We start from the raw sequence: 22,939 nt of genomic DNA on the forward strand, positions 1-22,939 counted from the left end.
CCATCAACCACACCAATCGGCTGTTTTTGATCCCCTAAAACAGACATTTGAAAACACAGCAGACCCTGTTTTGCTCTGCACTTTAATGAAGACAGGTGGGAACCTTTAGAAAATAATGATGCAGACACCCTCAACTGTGGAGTCCCAGTGGTTAATTCAAAAGAGATAATGAATTACAGGCATTACTGACCTTGTTGTCTATGCTAACAGCTGGTGTGCAGTTAAATTCTGCATTTTATAATGCTACTCCTGCCTACATGCGCAGGGGGCAAGCTATTAGATTATGTTTGCTTGTGGAAGAGGCAACAAAAAATGATGGTTCAATTAATAGCCTTCTTACATTCATGAAGGACATTGTTGTTACAGTGCTTGAATTGCTCCGGTACTGCTGAGTTTTGGCCAGCTGAACACCCTTATTACCACAACAGGTAGTTCCGGCGAAGATTGAAATAGCTCTCTACCGGTGATGATAATGAGCATTATGGAGCAGGTCTCATCAAACAAAGAAATCAGGTGTGCCGGTCACGAAAGAGCCAGGCTCCCTCTCCCAACACTATGATAGGCTAGCAGTATTGATGTGAAGTTCAGGGACATAGTCACTAAATGTGGCATTAATGAATTACAAATTTCTATCGAATATCTTAATTACAATGAAATGAAGTGGACAGGTTTTTCGGCTCGTTCCTGCAGCCACGCTGGCATGCTGATACTCATGATAACACACACCCTCTTGTGTAATATTGCTTAATTATATCCTGTCACTACTGGTGAATCTCTAGGTATGCATGTTGGAAAGCCATGTGCAATGTGCATGTTTGTTTCCCCAATGAAACAATGAACACGCTGGTGATAACCTTATACCGTATGATAAGGTTGGGTGTATAATGCATAGCATTATAATGAAGTATTATAATAAGTGCTGGTCATGATGCATTTGATTAGAAGATCAGCGGGGAAAGGAACTGGTTGGAATAACGTGTTCCTTCCACGCGCTACATCCCCCCTCCCCCCACACTCTGTTACAAGTAAAAGTCCGACGACACTTAACAGAGACTGTAGGAAGCTGGGAAGCAAATGTCACAGGCCAGACATCGGCAGAAATTAAATAGTTTATGCACTATTCCATGTCTGAGTCTTAATTCCTTAAGTAAATGTCGACTATAAACAGGTGTTCCACAGTGTATTTAATGTCTGGCTGGATGGAAATAGTAGCCAGGTCTAATAGGGAAAATACCTTCCATTTTGGTTCTCAATGTTTTGTCATAGTAAACACCAAATAAGTGAAACAGAAATAAGTACAAAACAATTCCACCGACCATAATTACCTGCCTGTGTCTTTGAATTACTGTGACCTAAGTATGACTTGTGTAACATGGGCAACATTATTGTTAGAACTACAAGAACAATCTATCAGCGAGCCTTTCAGCAGACAGACGAATGAGATGTAGCAATGGAGAAATCAATATAGTGATCATAATAAGCAGCTGTGAACAAACCAAAAATATGAAGCCACCTCCTTCAGTTTCCCATTTTTCTGTTGTAATATATTCAACTTCTAGAACAGGGTTTTTTTTGACGCAGGGCACCCCTGTAAATAACTATTCCACGGCACCCCTGAATTACACTGTTAATTTTTTGAATTATGCGACATAAATATGCACATCTTTCCACCTGAGATACGGTAGGCAATGTCACTGAGAAATATTTGAAAATAACTTTATACTTGATGTTTAACCACTTGAACACCAGCATCCCTATTCTGGGGGGGGGGGGGGAGGTTCACCAAAAATAGCCGATCTACAAGCTGAGATTGTAGATCTGCCATTTTTGCTGAAGAGAGTTGGCTGTAGATGGAAAAATAACTCAAGTACAGTGCAAATCAGGTCTGCTTTACTAGGCATAGTGAAGAGATTTTGATGTAGTGAGATTGATGAATTCCAAATATTATCAAAGTATTCTGCGGCACCCCTGGACTGGCAGCACAGCAAACTGTTCTAGAAGATCCGGAGTCTGGCATGAAAAATGGATCGGACACAACACACAACAACAAGCATTAATGTGACAGTTGGAACTGTCAAGCTGCCAGGTACAAATACAAAATACTTTTTAAAGAGTTTTTAACAAGTAGCCTCATCGAAATGTCTAGTCAAAAACAAAGTGTGATGGCTAAATAATACAATTGGCAATACTTTTTCATTAGTTCTGCTTTGTGGTCACATGGGCCTGTGTTAACTCAATAACTGCCGGGCGCCGCTAGGTGCCGCTAGAGTGCCAGCCATTCTCCCGTAGGCATTCACTATCACATCCGGGTCGCCAGCCTGAACTGGCTTGGCTTTTCACTCGAATGAGTGCTATGCTAGCGAGCCGGAGGAAGTTAGCTTTCAGTTAGCAATCGGCTATGTAATTTTTTAGAAGACCGATCTAAAGTTATTCAGCCGCCAAAAAAACTTTTCTGCTGGCCTCGGAACACAATCTGGAGAAAATCCGCTGTAAAGATGTGTTTTTCTATTGGAGTGGGCGGCGTGGCGCAGCCTTTTTTTCCCATTACGGGCCGTGTAAACAGAATCGCGGCCTTGTGCTTGGATGGAAAATTCGACAGGGGCTTCCGTTGATGCCTCCGATTATTTAATTCATTTTACTAAAGGAACCGAAAAATGTCGGTTCTTGTAATCCTTAATACGTCTTGCTGAAACAGCGTTTTTTTGGGGGGGCTCTAAACTTTTTTCTAAACCATTTTCAATGGAATAAATCATCGGGACAAGTAGAATGGCTCGTTGGGAAGCGGTGGAGGAGCCAGGACCACCCACGTCGCTACTAGCAGCTCAGGGTAAGCGAAATAGATTAAAAAATTAGTATTGGAATGGAAAAAAGAACCGAGATTATTCGGTTTTCGCACAGAAAGAGTTAAGCAAACCAACATTTGTAAATAAAATGGTTGTACAGGTCGTTCATCTATTGAGCAGAAGGTTTCTACAGGAAATCACTTCATTGTCATGCACAACAATGGAGCAACAGCATTGTATTGCAATACAGCTTTTCATCATTATGATTTGGTGTTCCAACCAATTAAGAACAGTGGAAACAGTATGAGCACATCTCAATGACCAATAATCATGGCCACCGATTTCCATTTCTTCTCGTGGGGCTCAAACCTGCAATAACCAGCCTACATGACTTGTTGGAAAAAGCAGCCAAACGTTTGAAGATCAAAGGTTTAACCAACGATAGCTAAACACATGATTTGAACATAAATCATAGGTCAATCCAACACAATCACACCACTGTCACCGTGGCTGTGAGACTGTTAATGATGTAGGCTTATCGAGAGGTAGCAAGGACAAGGTGGGCTGTAATGGATGCCTACGATATGTACTGCGAACACAACTCTGTAAACAATAAAAGCAACTTGCCATTTGCATGGCTCCAAAGTGTTCACCAAAGCAGAATAAAACCAGCACTCACGGAATTTTCTTCAGGTACTTTTGATTTAAACAGGACATGCAACAGACACACAGCATAACACCAAACTATTACCCTCTGTGCAGGACATGTGGACACAAGTATTGCGCACTGCACTGTGTGTACAAACAAGGTATGCCAAGAGCAAAAGAGACATCACATTCTGGGACAGGAAATGCCAATATAACAGAAGTGTTGTGTTATATAAACAAATCATGGCATGAATAAAAAATGTACATCACTTTCTGGTACATGTGATGCTAAGCATGTGTTGGTGACCCTCACTAAAAGCTACAGAAACAGTCAATGTGCTGCATAATAGTCTATCTCGCAATAGAAACAACTGTCAGTCATTAGACTACGCCATTATCCATTATATTGATACTATTTGAGCTTTGCAGACTGGAAATAGCCTAACTTTGCCCAAGCACGCGTACCCCACTGCAGTATGTACTGTAAATGCTCATGAAGCGTGTGTATGCACGCGCATGTACGCATTATAGACTTCATTTCTTTGCAAAAACAGCAGTTCCTCCCACACTATTTAGGAACATGTCCATGGAGGGATTCTCTCACACGCACGCACGCACGCACGCACGCACGCACGCACAAACGAGAACATGGAAAGCAACAGTCAGCCAGTCTATCAGACAGTGAGTTGTGCTAAGCCTTTGCTGCTTGCTGACCTGGCCAGAGAAGCTTAATGCGATGAGATGGATGCAGGTAGACCTATACTGTGTCTGGCAGGCAACCTGGATGAACAGAGCGGCCAGTTGGAAGACAAAGGCCAGACCTCCCAATGTGCCCATCAAAGCTAATGGCACCAACACACACTGCAGGATGTGCTGTTGCTCCACCTGGCCATTAAAGATTTAGACAGCATCTGCATGTTAGACTGAGCACAAGCACTATGCTCGTTCTAATGACAGGTCGATTAAAACCACTACGTTTCGATTGGCCTGTTACCCATTTATTACTTGATGACCATAATTTTATTGGATGCCGCGTAAATAGCGACGTGTTTTGTGGGAAACTTTTGTGTGTTTGGTTGCACTGCTTCAATATCTTGGGCAGATGTGACCCTTGCAAAATATATATATATTTTTTTTTTCAATGAGTCTTTGCTGGTTAAATAAAGGTTAAGTGAAACAAATGAATTAATAAATAACTGCCAAGAAACCAGTTTGCTCCATTTATGGAACATAAGAAAAAGAGATCATAGAACCTATACCGCGAACCCTAAAGCTGTACTCCTGGAACTGTTTTAAGACCCCTTTGTCTTCCTGACAGGGGGAATTATGTAAAATACAACCAAATGTGACTTCCTTATCCCACTTTATTGTGGCTAGTATATATTATAGTGTTATAGCCTTTTTGGCAGCACTAAGAAATTGATACTGTGCCGTATATAAAAAAAGCTCAAGTCCATGATAACAGACCTACTTGAGCTGATCAAAAGGCAATCATTTGTTGAGAGATGTGGGGTACAGACTGGAACAGTCAAAGGATATGGCTGTTTCTTGTGGCTGCCAGCAGTTAGTTCTGGATCTGAGTCGGAGGAGAGGGGAGGGGGAGGTGCGATGGTCGGTTGCCTAGTGCTACGTATGTGTATGTCAGACACACTCCTGCTGCACAGCCCGCGCGTGCGCGTGAACACACATGAATACAAGCACGCACGCACAAGCGTACACACACTCCCCTGGGTTCTGCGGTGGCTGCAGCAAGTAGTGCCAGCTGTCCACCTCAACACACATGCCCTCCTCATAGGCTCCCATACTACATGCATGCACACAAGTGGCGATCCTCCGGGACCAGGCAGAAATCTCTTTCTCTCTCTCTCTCGCTCTCTGTGCACAATGGACTGGAGCCCTGCAGTTTCCCAAACAATGGGTCGGGACTCGGTACCCAATGTTTACAGGTCGCGATTAAATGTCCCCTTTTTAATGTTTCCCCACCAAGAAAAACAAAATCTAAAAGATTTCCACACAAAAGAAATCGCACCTTAAAAAATAATTTCTTTAATGTTCTCACACAAACAAAATCATAAATTGAAAAAACATTCGATTTTTTTATTTTTATTTACAAGCTTACAACACATGACGACGCATTGCGAGCTTATAGATCAGCAATTTTCACTATTAAATAAGACGTATTAATTAATAACGTATTTTTCTAAGTTCGGGTCTTGAGCTGAAGAGTTTGGGAACCACTGGACCAAGAGCGAGCTGAACAGCCAAGAAAACACCTAGCGCATTTAAATCAAATCTGTCGGCTTCTTTCTTTACCTCTGTCAGGCTGACAAAAGGGATGACGTCCACACTTGTGCAGTGTCATTACACCATTAGAGGGCCTGCTAAGGGAGCCATGTTGTGCTGAGAGTGTGAGTGAGGTAGAGGGGGAGAAGATGGGGGGGGGGGGCTGCAGGTGGTTTCTATTAACTCTCTCCATTTTAAAGCCGTCCAGCCAGCCAGTCAGAGAGGAGGAGACGTGCTATGGCAGCCAGCCGCCTGCAGCGCCTCACAGAGCCTTACTGCAGTGGAAAGAAGGGATGAGCTGAGCATCTGAGTGGGCTGTGATTCACAGTAAACTCCTCTGTGGCGATTTAACTCTGAGGGTGTACAAATGTAACCATAATGGGCACATAAGATTTGAATGTGTGTATGTGTGTGTGTGTGTGTGTGTGTGGGGGGGGGGGGGGTAGTGGTGTGCGTGTGTGTGTGTGTGTGTGTGTGTGTGTGTGTGTGTGTGTGTGTGTGTGTGTGTGTGTGTGTGTGTGTGTGTGTGTGTGTGTGCACGCATATGTGTGTTAGGGCCAGCATCGAAATTGCAATTAATTGTACCATTGCAAAGGATGCATTGTAGCTACGGTAAATTGTGTCAGTCACATTGTACAAAAGATTGTTTACTTCTGGATGGAAAATGAAAACCAGCTAGGATCATGTTTTTTTTATGACTAATCTGGAAGAAGAACTGTACAGTCCATCTGATGAATAACAATGATTTAATGACTTTGTAGCAACAGATCTTGCAGGCACATTCTGTGTTCACAGAAATGTCATCGAGTCAACCAGGATATTAAACAACAGCCATTTCTAAAATCGAAACAATAAATCATCCTAACGATTGCTGGAGCGTTAGATTTTTTAACAAAATTGAGTTATTTAAGTTTAGATTCATGCAGATCTGCAAAAAATCTGGTTAAAGTCATACAACTCCTGCTTCTTTACATCGTAATACATATTGCAAGAAGAAGGCACAAGTCCAGGCATTAGGTGCCAGTGTGTTTGCTGCAAAGATTGTGAGACTGTTGTGAATTAATCTAGCACAGTGGTTCTCAAACTTGGGGTCGGACCAAATTATTTTGTGGGGTTCCCAGATTATTAGCTTAATGTCATTTTCTTTTCTCACTCAGTGGTAAACAAACGAACACACAGCATAATCTGCACTTTTATAAAGTGACAATTTAAGGACTTTCAAAAACGTTTTAATACCAAACTGGCCAAACTGTCAAATATTAAGTAAACAAGAGACAAACACAACGCAACGCAATATTTATCTGTTGAACTGAGTCACATTAAAATTATACTTACAATTCCATGTGCTTGACAGGGTGGGGGTCCCCACCTAAGAAGGTTTGAGAACCCCTGATCTAGCACAAACTCTTGGTGCATATGAGTGCTAGCATTTTACCTATGCTAGGTTAAGGTGGCATGTGTAACTTTATGTGCTTGTCCTGACATACGTATTTGTGCACGTGGCGCAAAGAGAAGGTGGGGTGTCTACTATTGATCCCCCGTGGCATTGTGTATAATCTCCTAAGAAAGGATCTATAATCTGGGGGTGGGCGTGGAGAGGACAGCATAGAGTCTGTCTGGCCTGGCCTGGCCTGGGGGAGGCGGGCAGAGCTCCTCCATTTCAGGAGGCTCATGGATCGATCACGCGGTCACGTCTGCCTGCATAGCTACTGGGCTGTGTGTGTGTGTGTGTGTGTGTGTGTGTGTGTGTGTGTGTGTGTGTGTGTGTGTGCACCCCAGCGACAGACCAGACCATCGGGCTTGGGCCACCACTCTGCCATGGTCATCGTTCACAGACATCTCTCTGTTGCCTTAAAAAAAACAGCAGCAGAGCTTGGTTTAGCTACAGGCCCCCCTATTGGCCGGCAACACTTCGCCTTCCACCCCCATCTCATCCAATCGATGCGCCCTAAGCTGCCTGCTCCCATTTTCTAGGGATAGAAAGGCTAAGCAGAGATATGGGATGTGGTGTGTGTTGGTGGATGGGGGGGGGGGGGGGGTCTGGGACTTGAGGTGCGCAAAGGGTTTCAATGCTAGCTTACCTCTTATCACCTCAATGTGCTGAGGCCTACATGTTTGTCAGGCTGTCCGTGAGACAAAAGCAATTAAAAAGGTGTTTCGCCTTGCAATTTCCCCTCTATATTCCACTCTCTCGCTCCTACTATAGATCATGCCCTTGCTCCAATTCCCCCTCGTGTTTGTCTCGGATGGTGCAAATCCCTCTCCCAGGGTGGTCAGTTTTACATATTGTGTGTCACTAGAGGGGCATAAACGGATTTTACATTTAGCAAAGCATAATCCATTGCAAGCTTTGTGTCTGCCTAAGCCGCGCATATCAAATCTGATTGCATGAAGGGTGCTGCCAATGACCACGCAGGAGGAAAACATGCACTGTATATGTAATATGTATGCACGCACGCACACACACACACGCGGACTCACGCGCACACACACTCGAGCACGCCTCGTCACTTGAACAATAAGCGGAGGAGCCAGCAGGAGGTCAGTGGCTGAGGTGGGGGATCTTCCATGTTGACAAAGGGAGGTAAATTACAGGCTGGTGTTCTTCTGTTACTGACGGCTGAGGGTGATGCCAAGTAACCCCCCCACCCCCACCTCCTCTAATCCTGACCAATCAGCTACCAGGCAGCCCCAGACAGCATGGTGGTAGAAGGTTGTGACGTTGAGGCAACTCCAAACCCAGAAAATAAATATGTATAAATATACGGGCACGTACCTTTTAGGCGAAGCCCGAACTGGCGAAGTGGGGAAATGTCCGATACCGTAGCGATCTGGCGAACGTCTTCTGGACAGGGCGTTTATCGTGCGATTGCCCAGGCCTTACGGCCTGGGCATAAATATAACGATTGCATTCACCACGGCTTCGTAACTCGCGCGGCGCTCCGCCGGCCGCGCGGCCCTGGCCCGCTCTTCGCGGCCACTCGCGCCTGCGGCGCGCGGGGGGCGAAGAGCAGGACCAAGGTCCGCTGGCCTTCGCGCCGCTTGCAGTGTCGTGGACAATCGATTCGCCAGATCGCTACGGTAGGAGACAAATCCCCACTTCGCCAGTTCGGGCTTCGCCAGAACAGGACTTTCCCTAAATATACACCCTCACCGGTCACTTTATTAGGTACGCCTGTACAACTGCCAGTTAACGCAATTTTCTAATCAGTTCAAAGTACTTTGAACGTGGCATGAATTGTTGATACTTTCATGTTGTAGACGCAGAAATCTAAATCTATTGTCCAATTTTAGTGAGCCTGTGCAAATTGTAGTCTCAGTTTGCTGTTTTAGATAACAGGAGTGGCACCCGGTGTGGTGCGCTGCCGCTGTCACCCGCCTGCCTCAAGGTTCAACACGTCCCAGGGCATGACATTAAGGCCTGTCCTGTTGTCCGGGACAACTAATAAATCTTTATGGACATTTATGTTATTTGTCAAATGAAAAAACGGAAAAATAAATGACTGTAAAAGTGACTTTTGTGCCTGGAGAAGTGAATGGGAAATGTACTTGTCCAAAGGACAAGTGCCTCCCTTAAGTTACTGTTGCCTTTCTATCGGCTCAAACCAGTCTGTCCGTTCTCCTCTGACCTCTGGCAAGGAATGTTAATGCAAGTGCCACACACTGGATATTTTTTAAATTTTCACACCATTCTCTGTAAACCCTAGAGATGGTTGTGTGTATTAAAAAAGACAAAAAAGTGTGTATATACTGTATATATATATAGCGCCTCTGGCTCTGCTGTTAGCTCGGATGTACATATCTAAATATTCGTCTAGGCTAATCCGCCAAGGAGCTCCACTTTGTTTATGTGCCCTTTCAATGTTTCATCCAAGTGACTGACTGCTTCCGCCTTTTTTTCTCTCCTCTCATAACCCCCCCTCCCCCCTTTCACACACCCATTCTCCGCATGACTGACTGGGAGACAAAGCAGTGGTGCTCTCTCTATTAAACATGAAATGCAGAGCGAAAAAAAGGCTTCAATGGAGTCCATGTCAGGGAAGAAAAAAAAGAGAGAAAGGGAGCGAGAGAGAGAGAGAGAGGCAGACTTTGGTTTAGTGTGGCTGCTTGCATGAGGACCTCTACTGATATACACAAGAGATAATTTAGTCAACCAGATTACACTGCTACTTGAGAAGCATGGTGTGTGTGTGTGTGTGTGTTTGTGTGTGCGTGGATGCATGCAGTGGGGGGTGTGACTAACATTAAATAGACAAACCTCTTATAATTTTACAAATAAAACAATGTTTGAATGTGAAAATTGGGGCTCCAATGAAAACAAATATACAATAGATTTATAACAATGTTGAGTTCTCGCGTGGCCCTGGGCCACTGTGACCTTGCGCAGCAGCTGGCCTCGCGAGATCACAGAACCATCTGTCGGACAAACACTTTTAAGTTGCACACTCCTTGGCCAGACCCCTGACCCAGTAGAACGCTGCACTGAATGCACACAACACAGGAGTCGCACGACGTCACTCTAATTGATTCAAAATGATAATGTAGGTCAAATTGAAACGGGCATTCCATGTGGTAATGGCGGCAGACAGTTCACAATAACCAGACCCGACTGGAGATGAAGAGTGTGTGATTAGCAAAACACCCGCATGGAATCATCCCTCATGGTAAAACTTGCTTCTCGTCACATTTCTCTGAATGGTGTGCCTTGATTTTATTTAAACAAAAAGCACTACAGAAGTGTAGGCTACACCGAGTCCCGTTTCATGTCAAGGAATAGATTGTTCTATGTTTATCACAGCACGTCACTCACAGCGGTTGGTCCATTCTAGGATTAGGTATAGGAAAAAATCTATGAATACTGCGACATATTGTCGTACTTCATCTTGCTACACGTTATCCATACACTGGCACCAAGTAAGTATCAATGTTATTACAACACGCAGGTGCTCTATTACGGATTCCCACTGACCATGGTGCAGTACTAATCATCCTGTCAGTTAGAACTTGTAAACATGCTGCGCAATTTGAAGAGTATGAACACAGCAGAAAAAGATGGAAAACAGATAATAGTTGCATTTCCATAAAGCCGTTTTTTGCGCATTAAGGCTTTTGCGCATAAATCTTTTTATGGAAACAATTCAAAATTTGAATAAACTTTCATTATTCGCAAAAACATTTATTCGCTTGGAGGAGGTGGATTTTGAGGCTTTATCGAAAAAACGTAATGCGCATTAGTGAATGGAAACACTAAAGCTCACATCGCATCCGCAACAAGCTGTGATGAGCTTGTACTGTATATCTTTTACTGTATATAAGCTGTTATCGTGCTCAATGCTGTTGTCGAGTGGAGTCTTCACTTCTCTCTCGCTCTCATCTTAGGCTATAGGCCAATATGAAATCTATAGGCTGAAGAGCCCTGTGTTACGAGTGCATGTTCAATGGTACGACTGCATATTTCATGAACTATCTTCCAAGAATCGCATTTCATCAGTGAATGGAAACAGGCAAAATGTGTATTTTCTTTTTTTGACTTAATGATAATTCGCTTCCTAATTCGAATAAGCTTTATGGAAACGCTTACGCAACTATTGTCACACTGGGAACTGCATCCAACCCTAGATAAAATGAACCAACCTCTGAGTCAACACATAGTTCTGGCTGTCGGAGATTAATTATAAAACTTGCCGTCTCCTTTCCCGAGACTTCACATCTCCGTTCTCTATATGCCTGCTTACCAAGATGTTGCTCTTCACTCCATAAAGAGTAGCTAACATTATAGATATGAATTGGTAATGTGATATTTAATTTGGACAGACAGTCCTTTTAAAAAGGTGGCTGTTGTTTTAATAGAGGAGATATTGTTATTAAGTAGATTTCAATGTTTCACCTTGCATCTGGGGAAAAAAACATTCCTAAATACAAGAGGTTACATTTTTCTTTTGAGACTAAAGCCATGCTGGCATTGATTTTACTAAGCTCTGTGCTGTGATGCATCTCCCCTGTAAGATGACTGATGCTTATTTACTCCAATAATGGTCTTTTGTGAACTCTCAATAACAGCTCAACTCATCAAATAAATCTCTCCATCTCTACAACAACAGTTTAGAGTCCTGAATTGGAACTGGGATACCGCACACAAATCTCACAGGAGCAGGTGTTTATTTTATTTTTATTTTTTTTACGTTGTGACCGTCATGGAATTATTTTTGCAGATTGATCTTTTAGTCACCAATTAATTAAACTGATCAGCATTATATTATTTGAACACATTTCTAAATTGTTGACAATCTTACTGCTGGCAGTAGTGGCGAGTGGTCAGTCAGAAATGTACCGCAGGTGGTCAGAAATTGAACCAGATGGGAATGATCAGAAATCAAACGGGAGCGGGCAGAAGCGGGACTAACAAAACAGTCCTGCAGGTCTCTACAACAGATCTAACTCAACATCTCACATCAAAACAGATCTAACTCAACATCTCACATCAAAACAGACAATGCCTTCCACACTGCCCATTACTGTGAATTCAACCAAAACCTGTGCATGGTAAATAAATCATATCTTATCACACCCCCAGTGTTGGGACTAACGTGTTACTAAGTACTGTAAAGCAAATCTGTTTTCCAATAACTAGTAATGTAACTAATAACTCTTTCCATCGGAATCAATTATTGTCACATCACAGTTTTACAGGCGTCATTTTGTAGTATTCCGTAGAGAAGATAGAGGTAGTGTTAGAACAGAAGGAAACTAGAAAAGTAAGTGTGTGTGTGTGTGTGTGTGTGTGTGTGTGTGTGTGTGTGTGTGCGCGTGCGCAAAAGCGTGCATGTGTGTTTCTGTGAGAGACTTGAAGGTTTCTCTTTAGCAGTAAAAAGGGGAGGGTGTTTGTGCGTTGGGGAGCGGAGAAGTAGCTGGAGATGAAGATAACCTAACACACAGGCTGTAATTTGCTACATCTTCCCATTAAATACCCAGGCAATGTGGAGCGCATCCGCCCTCCCTCTCTCCCCCACACTACTTGACCTTTCGCTGGCTGGTAGATAAATGAAAAGACATGGCGGTGATGATTTAGGTGCAGAGGGCTAGCAATGATCTGGAGCAGACACGCACCACACACACACAAGCACACGCACGCGCGCACGTAGAGCTAGCTAAGTAGGCTGGCTTCCTTTCAACCGGCAAAGTTGACATTCCCCCCTCTTGTATAACCAATTTACAAACAGCAGGTGAAAAAGAGGCCGCGTTTACAGCTAGGGAAAGCGGTACTTTCTCTTTGCAGCCTCTCTCATCCCATGCAATAAAGCGCACTATAGAGCAGGTCAAACATCTCTCCAGGAAACAAGACTAGCGCCAACCCTCCTGGCCTCAGCAGCGATAGGATACTATCAATATGAATCACCTGGAATGAAATCGGTATGGAGGCCGTCGTCACCGTGGTGAAGCACCACTTTGCTTTATAGACAAGAGCCTGAGACGGAGGCCGGAGTGAGACAACTTGGCATTGATCGTGTGATGTGTAGGCCTGTGGCCCGAGGGACCACTTCTTCTGCTGCTGATGCTCATAGTCTTCAACAAGCACCTCAGCAGCAGCTTATCCAGAGCACATTGAGGAGGGTTGGGTTTTTGTTTTGTTTCATCTCCACCAGGCCGGAAGGCTGAGAGGCCGACAGTATGTTTTCACCCGTTTTGAGTTTCACAGTTTTTATGCATGCGTCAAACTCTTCCAAATTGTGCGGGAATGTAGCAGTTTGGGGGACATTTTACAAATGATTTCAAAAAACCTAAATGCATCGTTCGATCAAGCCCAAATTTGAATCACACATTGAGGGACCTCTAAACAACACAGAACCAAAAGCCTTTTCATTTACACCAATAGGGAGCGTAACAAAACGCTATCATGTGTTAATGAGCGTCAAACTGAGTTTTGATGCCACACTGTTTGCCTGTATTTAGCTTCCAAAATTACAGGGAGGACCCATTTCTTACAAAACAAAACAAAACACCCTGAAATGTGCCCTGGATGATGCGTTCATAATACATTATACTGCAACAACCAACATCCAATCAACCCCAAATTGGAATCACGTCCCTTTCTAGTTTAACAGTTTTTTATGACCCAAACTTCTTGAGTACAATAATTCCTAAGAGCAAAACTAGTGCAATTAGTGTCATAACAAAATGTAAGTAATTGAATGATTTGATCAACTTTGATAAACATGTGTGTAAAGGTCACTTCATGTATACAATGTGATTGGCCCACAGTGGTCTGGTCACTTACCGCCGGGTCTGTAAACGATGTCGTCCTCCGTGATGAAGGATGTGATTTCTCCGTTCTCTGTGCGCTCGTAGCGCGACTTCTTCTTGGGCGTTTTCTTCTTGCCCTTTTTGCTGCCATCCTCGGCCGTGCCGCTGCCCCCCCCTCCCGCGCTGCTGTTGCCGTTCTCATTGTCATCGTCCTCGCTGTGATCGCTCTCGGCATAGTTCTTGGCTCCGCCCTCTAGTGTGCAGCTACGCCGGGGCCTGGCGCTCTCGCCGTCCCGGTCGCTGCGATCGCCGTCCTGCCGGCGGACCTTTCCTCCCTCCCTCTTGTCGCGGTCTCTGTCTCTGTCGCGGTCACGTTCCTTCTCCCGCTCCTTGTCTTTGTCGGCCGTCATGATCCGCCACGTGCCTTCCTCAGTCCTCTCACGGCTGGGCCTCCGTGAAAGGTAGACTGTGAGCCTGGGCTTCAGTCTTCTGAATTTACCGGTCAAATCCAGGGAAAATTCGGCCACACCAACAACCCCAGTGTTTCAGAAGAGCTGTGGACATAAAAACAAAAAAGGGTCATGAGTTATTGAGTGAGAATGTGGTAATTTACATTGCAGTAAGTCAACGGGCATTTGCTTCCGTGGGTATGTTTGTGACTGAAAAGGGTCATTTTTTATGGTGGTGGAAAAGACATGGAGATTAGCTCCTGGAAGTCAGGCAATGAGCTGTGCTGGCTCTTAACCTCAGAGTAATTGTTAGCGCTCTCCTCCACAGTCATGTATACTCTGGAGAGCACTGAGCAGCTCTATCAAAAGAACACAACCTTCAAGCCTCCTGCCCAAGTCTATTCGCCTCATTTCAGAGAGAGAGAGAGAGGGGGGAAAGGGAGTTTAAAGAAAAAAGAGGGAGAGAGAGTGGAAAAAACAGGGGAGCGTGAGAAAGGAGAAGGAGACAGGCGCTGCATGTATTTTCTCACAATAACCTAAAGGGGGATTCCCCGCTGTATTAGCGATCTTCAGAAAGGCGGCATGGCACACTTTGGTTGAGGATAGAGGGCTTTACACAGGCAGCAGGATTCCTCAGAGACACCGTGTCCAGGGGCTTTTCAGCACACGACACTGTGCCTCTTTTACAGCACCACTGGAGAGTTGCAGTAAACCCTAGCTAGCTAGCTTGTTCCTCTGGTGAGCAGCTGTGATGACAACAGGCTAAGTTTTTATTCATCTATCAGGCCTCGGAGTGTGTGTGTGTGTGTGTGTGTGTGTGTGTGTGTGTGTGTGTATGTATGTGTGTGTGTGTGTGTGTGTGTGTGTGTGTGTGTGTGTGTGTGTGTGTGTGTGTACACTGTGGCTGGGCTGGACTGTGCCCCAGCCCAGCCCTCTGCCATGGCTGACAGTCATCACCATGCTAATGTGAAGTGACAGGTCTGGAGGGGAAAACATGGCAATCCACTGGCAGAGAGAGTGAGAGCAAGAGAGGAAAGAGAGAGAGAGAGAGAGAGAGAGAGAGAGAGAGAGAGAGAGAGAGAGAGAGAGAGAGAGAGAGAGAGAGAGAGAGAGAGAGAGAGAGAGAGAGAGAGAGAGAGAGAGAGAGAGAGTGTGTGTGTGTGTGTGTGTGTGTGTGTGTGTGTGTGTGTGTGTGTAAAGCCAGTGATTTGCCATGCCCAGCCCACTGCCATTTTCAGCCTATCATCATTCACTCAAAAAGAGCCAGCTACCACCTTCCCAGGCTATAATGAAAACCTGCATAAACGCACACATGAGTGGGCAGAGCCCTCGGAGTGAGCTGCTCACACTACACTGCCCCTACACAGCAGCCCTACAAAGGAGGCTTCTCACTTACTTGCCAGTGTTTGCTTTTTCCCCCCCACTACAGATTAACTAGAAATAGCTATTACAGCCCCCAGAGGGGCCAGACCTGGCAATCAGCAGCACCCGTGTTACCAAGACTGTGATAGCAGCCCAGCAGAGAGAAAGTGGAAGAGAGAGAGAGATTGGGGGAAATGCAGGGAAAGAAGGGGACAGAGGAAAGGGGAGGGAGGGGGCAGAATGAGCCAGGGGAAAAAAGGTGGAAATTATGCTGTGTGTCTGCAAGGAAGATGAGCACGTATTGATACAGAGCAGGATGCAAGTTGTGGAGAGGGAAAGAAGAAGGTGAAAAAGAGAATGATGAGTGAAAGAAAAAATAGCAAAAAGAAAGAATGGAAGAAAGAGCAAAAAAAAAGAAAATTTTACACTTGTGTGAACTGAGCGGTGGAGGCTGTGTGTGTGTGTGTGTGTGTGTGTGTGTGTGTGTGTGTGTGTGTGTGTGTGTGTGTGTGTGTGTGTGTGTGTGTGTGTGCGCGCGCATGCGTGAGTGTGCCTGGCCTGAACAACAGCGCCCCTCCCTTAACATGTGTGGTCAGAAAAGGTACTGCAGGCTACATACAGACAGACACAGATGGACGCATACCCACACACGCGGCCACGTATAGGAGACGGTGTGACCACCGCTCAAAAAGTAAAGGGGGCACCCACTTAGCCTGGCTTGGCCAGACTATATACTAATGCAGCTAACTAACTGCAGTATAGTATCCCCACCTTGTTTTAACATGGGTGGATCGTTTAGCTGTGCTAGGCTAGCGCCCACTGGCCTTGCGGTCCAGGCGCATAACAGGTGGGCTCTGAGTCCCGATCCGGCATCCTTTGCTGTGTGTCACTCCCCGTCTCTCTCCCCATTTCCAGTCAGTATACTGTCCTATCAATGAAGGCATTAAAGCCCCCCAAAAAATCATGAAAAAAAGAGTAAAGAATGTAAAGTTGTTTGGCTGGCAGGCACATGTGCAGTGGTTGAGGTGCGTTTGACAGCGGCAGGGCCTGTCATCTCGTGAGCAGACACCAACTGACAGGGCAGCTGCTCTTGTCACTGGCTTCAACACAAACACTGGGCCCGATTAAACCACAGCCTCATCACAGCCCTTATTAATCATCTAATGATGAGTTACCACGGCGACCACTGGGCTGCTGAGTACACTCTCATACATACATACAAACACACTCACCCACAGGCTTAGGGGGGGAAATAACACACAAACCCCCCCCCCCCACACACACACACACTGACACACACAGTACATACATTCCTACCCATGCTTACACACACCACACACACACACACCTCCAATGGTGTGCCAAAACACATACTGCGCCCCCTTGGCCTCCATATCCAGCAGTGTGTTGGAGGTGTGAAGAACATGAAAATATTGACGGAGGTATCATTTGATAGCAGCTCTCTAATCCTGGGACCGCCAGAGCCTGTGTGTGAGCTAAGCACCTCTTCTCTCCTCTAATCAGTGACATAAGCCTCTTCCACAGCAAGCAATGACGACTCTCAACTGTTGCGAATGGAGGGCTACCCTATTTTACTTCTTTGATGTTAGGAGACCACTAGGAGCCTCTACCAGCACCTTTACAATCAGGGTCTTGTCATTAGCGTGCTTCTGGGCATATTCTACACCAACATGTTGTTTGGGCATATTCTACACTAACATGTTGTTCCTAGTCTTGTATTCAATTAATTAGCATGCCGGCGGTGGAACAGCAAGCATTGTAGTTATATAACGGTGCGGATATGTAACATGTTGCAGTATGCATACACTGTATACCAGGAGTTCTCAAACCTTTTTAGGCTGTGAACCCCCAAATAAACATATTTGAACTGGAAGTTGTACTTGCAGTTTACAGTTTAGGCATTTAGCAGATGCTTTTAATCCAAAGCGACTTACAATAAGCAGGTAATACATAACTATAATAAGCAAAATAATATGTCAGAACATCAACAACAATATAACAAATGTATAGGAATATCAATCTAGAAAAACAATAACATAGGTAGACCATGCACCTAATCCGTAACAAAACGTTTCTAACTTGAGTATGACTATAGCTTGATGTGGACAAAAGAGCAATTTGAAGTTGAACAAACGAGACAAAATGCGGCGAGTCAGTATGAAGTGAAGTAGTAATATTGTAGCAATGAAAAGTCATAATGTATGATGGCTGAGAGAGAAAGGGAGAAAAGAGAGGGCTCCCCGCCCACTGCCAGGGAAACAAAGTGCTCAGTAAAAAGCGGTGCTGGCTGCCTAGCCCATGAATAACACTGTGAGGGGGCAGGTGAGGCTTGCAGCTATTACACATCAATCACTGGGCCAGGACCCTTTGAAAGAAACCAGCTGTCTTAATGGAAAAGAGAAGGAGGGGGCAGCGGCTGGAGAGAGAGAAATAGAGAGGGAGAGAGGGAGAGAAAGGTGGTGGTGGGGGGGTGGGTAGGGGTTTTCAGCCAACGGCACCTAATCCACCATTTACATTACTGCAATAGAGTCAAGGGCTAGCAGCCAGCGGGGCCTCGCTCAAATACATTTCTCTTTTCCGTGCCTGTTTAAATGAGACCTCTGGCCCGAGAAACCACACAGTTTGTGGCTCGATTAACACATCATCCCCCACAATGGCCACACAGCAGGTTTCTGTTGCTAAACACTGCTTTTCTCTCCCTCTCTCACTCCCGCTTTACCCAACAGGCATTTTAAAAGAGACATGTTTTATTCATTCAAATCACTCCCACGTTTACCCAAATACACGCTCATCTCAGTGGCTTCAATCGAACCCTGGTTAAGGATAAACAGCCAAATTGGCCCAGTTTGCTAGAGTAGATATAAGGCAGGGCTAAGCGGTTAGGTTTCTTTTGTTTCACCAAAATGTACTAATTGATTATCTTGGGTTTTGAATTTCAAAATCCTTTATGTTTGTGCCTTTAGCACATTATGAAACAAAGAACAGAGACAAGATAGATGGTCCACATTTAAATGCAAAACAGAACGCACAGACACTGACAAACGGCGCAGCAAACCGTTCATTTTAAGGGGTGGCAAGATAGAGAAAAATCATTCACAGCATATTCAACTGGGGAATTATGAAGTAGCAGAATATGATTGGCAAGGATTTAGGGCCGGCTTTACGGAAGGGATTGAATGAAATACTTGCATGAATACAGATTAGAGGAGAACAATATTAGCACGAACACACACAGGGTTATTAACAATGAGGGGCAACTCAAATTGATCCCAATAAACCAGTCGGATCCTGGGCGGTGCACAAAGTCTCGCTGCCGCGATGTTGAGCTGGAGCAGCTTTTTGTCAGCTCCAATCCATTACTGGTGCGATCTAATCTAAGCTGCTATCCAAGCCCCCTAGAAACAACAGCACAATGAAAGGCTCAGCTGGAGGCTGAGGGGGCAGGCCACTTCATAAGGGATTCTCTGTGGTCTTCTGCACCCCACATGCTTTCTCTTACCTGGTGAATCATAGCCTGCTTTATTCTCTGAACTCCATCTCTGCTTTAGTTCACATTTGCAGGGCAAAGGCACTTGTCTTCTCTACTCGTTTCTTCAATTCACTGATGAGTAACCACATCTTCTCTGCCAAAGCTGTTCACAAAAGCTCTATTTTTAGCTAGCGTCTGAGGTTAGTTCACTAGGTAAAAAGAACCGTGCTCAAGAGAAATTTAGCTTAGCAGCTTTCAAACATGAACACTGAAACCTGTGAGGAGAATGGTGAAGGCAGTGTTTCTTCACCACAAAACATTCTCATGCACGGTGGCACTCTGAGGAGTATTGAACTGCCATTGTCTGAAAGCATTAGGCTAGACAACCAACCAAAGTTTGCCTTGACATATACAGTCTATTCAGTATTTTTCCACGTTGCGGTGGTCACTAGGGCCAACACACTGTGTGCAATGCTCCAGGTACAATCACAAGTATCATATTAACTAGACCAGGTCAACCTGGTTGTGCCAGACCCCCTGTCTGTCATCATCATTTATGACATCATGCCTTTTGTAGGCATGTCATCATCATGTCATCATCATATATACCCTTTATATAGAAAACCCGGACAGACCGACATTTGCTTATGTAGGCCTACCCATTTCATGGGTCTGGCAATAAATTCTAATAATGTAAACAGTGAGGTTCTCGTATAAGCCCCTATAGGGCTTCTTACCTCACCAACACAACAACTAACTGTCATCTTTCCCATGGAAAGAACTAGTATATTATGCATATGTATATATATTCTGTTGTGCAAATCAAATACATCAAAAATAAAAAAATAATAAATCAAGTATCAGTCTGTGTTTGACAGTGTTTTAAGCCTCAAGTTCATCTCCAAGAGAAAGCTAAATCCTCCTATATTCCCTGTTTGTGTGCTCTGTGGGAGAGCTCCAAATGGCACTGTGGGGGAGGGGGTATCTCCACAGCCTACGGTTTACGTGCAGGACTTCATTTCATAGCCTAATATCAGGTACATCGTGACAGTACCTGAAGGCCATTGTGGTTGCTCAGGCTGCCTTCACACAGCATCGTGTTTTGACATGGCCCCCGAGGGAAAAAGCAGGGCTGTCCATTGTCGCCTCTTCCCTTTTCCTCTAAATGAGGCACTCTTGAGAAATGTAATCGCGGGCGGTCCAGTGGAGGACTTCTCCCAATGTGTCATTGATAAGAGAGAAGCTGGAGAATGTGAAGCATGTGGTGGCCAGACAGCACTACCATGAATCTGTCTCTTAATTGAGTTCCTGCTGGATTGTGTGGCGCTTTCTCCCCCGTGTGAATGAAGCGCCTGATCAGAAGGGCTTCTCCAGTATCTTTCACCTCTGGAGAGAGAGACATACAATTCATTTTTTTTGGGTGAATTATGTCATCATAATGAAATGCTTCCAAGGTAAAGCTGGGGCCAGGCAAGGCATAAATACACACTGGGGACACATTGAAGCCTCTCATGTACTGACAAGATATCTTATCCAATACAAAACTCATAATATTTCATGTTAGCAAAAAAGGAAACCATCTACTGCACTAGCAGCAAGCATATGGTTTTCAAATAAGAAAACAATATTTTCTGTCAAGCCAACAACACCCTACCTCTGAGGGGGGAAACAAACCTTGATTTTTGTACCCCATCTTGATTGCATTACAACCCAAGGACTCTTGAGATTTTAATATTTGAGCACTCAATCTAGTACCAGTACCAGCAATCTCCTGCAATCAAATATCGCCTCTCATCTCCCCAATCTAGCCTACCTATCAACTTAACGATCCTATCCATCAGTTCACTTGCAACTGTTAAATCTAAATGAGTGTGCACGAGAGGGGGGAGTGGAATTCATAAGGCTGCCCTGTGTCCTCCAGCTAGTCTAATCACAATGCCAGAGTGACATGCCAACACAGAGGAAAGCGAACATAAATAGATTAGACTGGCAGATAAGACAGCTCAGAGGTTTCACAACTGACAGCACGGATCGGCAGGGGCGTTGAAGGATGTCTTAAAGAGGACTTTGGGGCAACAATGCCATTAGGTCAGCATGCAAAAACATTTTTCCACCTAAATTATTTAGCTCTCTGGTGGTGCCCTCCACTCTATCTCCTGAGCAGATGGTCGGACAGGGTGGGTGGGTGGTGCAAGGGATGGGGGTGGGACAAATCCTCCATTCAAAAGCACGAAGCAGCCCAAGCCAGTATCACCTCCATCCCTAGATACCACCGGATGGCATTACCTCTAATTGGGGAGGGCTTTTGTTTCAGAGGTGGATGCCTCTCCTGCATAGGGATGGAGCTCGAAACACAAGCCTGTTACATACTTGATAACAAATTCATAGATTACCCGGTATCAATAAGCTTTGGGCTTATCAAGCCTGTTATCGAGCATACAGTATAGCGTCCCATGACATCATGTTTAAACAATCAAGACAAGAGGCGATCAAGAAATTATTACAGTACTATTCCATGTAACACATTTTGCACATTAATGAATGGTTGTTTTAATGATGGGCAAAATCTTTTTTACTTTAATTGTCATCCTCATAGATGGTGGTCAGCCACAAACTCACAGTCACAACAACTGGCCAATAATAAAAGATGCCAGTTCTGTTCTGAATTTGTCGTCTCATCTTTCCACAAAATATTAGAAAACACTCAATAGTGGGCTCGATAAAGGCCCGGCTCAATAAGCAGGATCGATAAGGTGCTCATTATCAATAAAAGTTAACAAGCTCCATCCCTACGAGTCCTGCAACCGCTAACCATCTAGCCAACTACAACTGTGTGTTAAAAAATAAAAGGATTAGTCTTCTCAACCTAAGATCCCCCTTTGTTTACCCTCCATGCTAATTTCAGCCACAGCTCTCGCAACCAGTGCTATAACTCAAGTCAAAGGAAAACACTGCAAATAGACACTGGCAGAGAACATTATCCTGTTGGAGGTTTGTTTGCTCAAGTCAGAGTAGGGAAGACGAGGAAAACAGTCAGCAGGAGAAGGTGACTTGTGTTGTGTGTGTGTCTGTGTGTGGGCGATGGGGTGTGTGTGTGTGTGTGTATGGGGGAGGGGGGGTTCAGTGTAGCATACACCTTTGTCATCTATCTATCCATCCATCCATCCATCTCAGTGGTGTGGGCCAGTGAGCCCAGGCAGAAAAGAAAGCACCCACCACAGTGCACATGAAGGGGAATGATAATGAATCATGAGTCAGTCTGTGGGGCGGCCTCTCTGCTGCTCTGGCTCTACCCTATTTAAACTGTAGCCACAGACAAGTCACCGTTGTAAACACGGCCCCACTCTGAATGTGTTTCCTCTCCCTCACTAAAAGAAACCCACACAAGGGGGGTTGGGCAGGGTGATGGGTGAGGAGTGGGGTGGGGGTAAGTGACCTGGGGTGATGAAAATACTGCTGCAACGAGCAGGATCTGAGCTCTCAGCTCCCGTATCCTCTTAGGACAACTCATAAAACATGTAGTGACTGGGTCGGGTCTAGACCTAATACAATTGTGCCATTTTGGCACACCCGAAATACACCCACAAACACACAGGCTATACACACACACAGGATATAAATACACAGAATAAAAAAACTAAAACATTGTGCATCTGTACGAGTCACATACAGTAAACTACTAC

General features: G+C 44.8%; 1 protein-coding gene across 3 annotated transcripts in view; it reads right to left on the reverse strand.

Moving 5' to 3' along the window:
- Window positions 1-22,939, reverse strand: part of rerea (arginine-glutamic acid dipeptide (RE) repeats a) — a 125,733-nt gene that overhangs the window by 86,776 nt on the left and 16,018 nt on the right. For all 3 annotated transcript variants that reach the window (XM_080733523.1, XM_080733525.1, XM_080733524.1), the window contains exon 2: window positions 13,990-14,509. In XM_080733523.1, the coding sequence (XP_080589649.1) occupies window positions 13,990-14,365 (376 nt within the window). In that variant the 5' untranslated portion in view covers window positions 14,366-14,509. The remainder of the gene's footprint in view (window positions 1-13,989; window positions 14,510-22,939) is intronic.

The sequence above is a fragment of the Nannobrachium achirus genome, assembly GCF_963921795.1.
Source record: "Nannobrachium achirus genome assembly, chromosome: 9".
NCBI lineage: Eukaryota > Metazoa > Chordata > Actinopteri > Myctophiformes > Myctophidae > Nannobrachium > Nannobrachium achirus.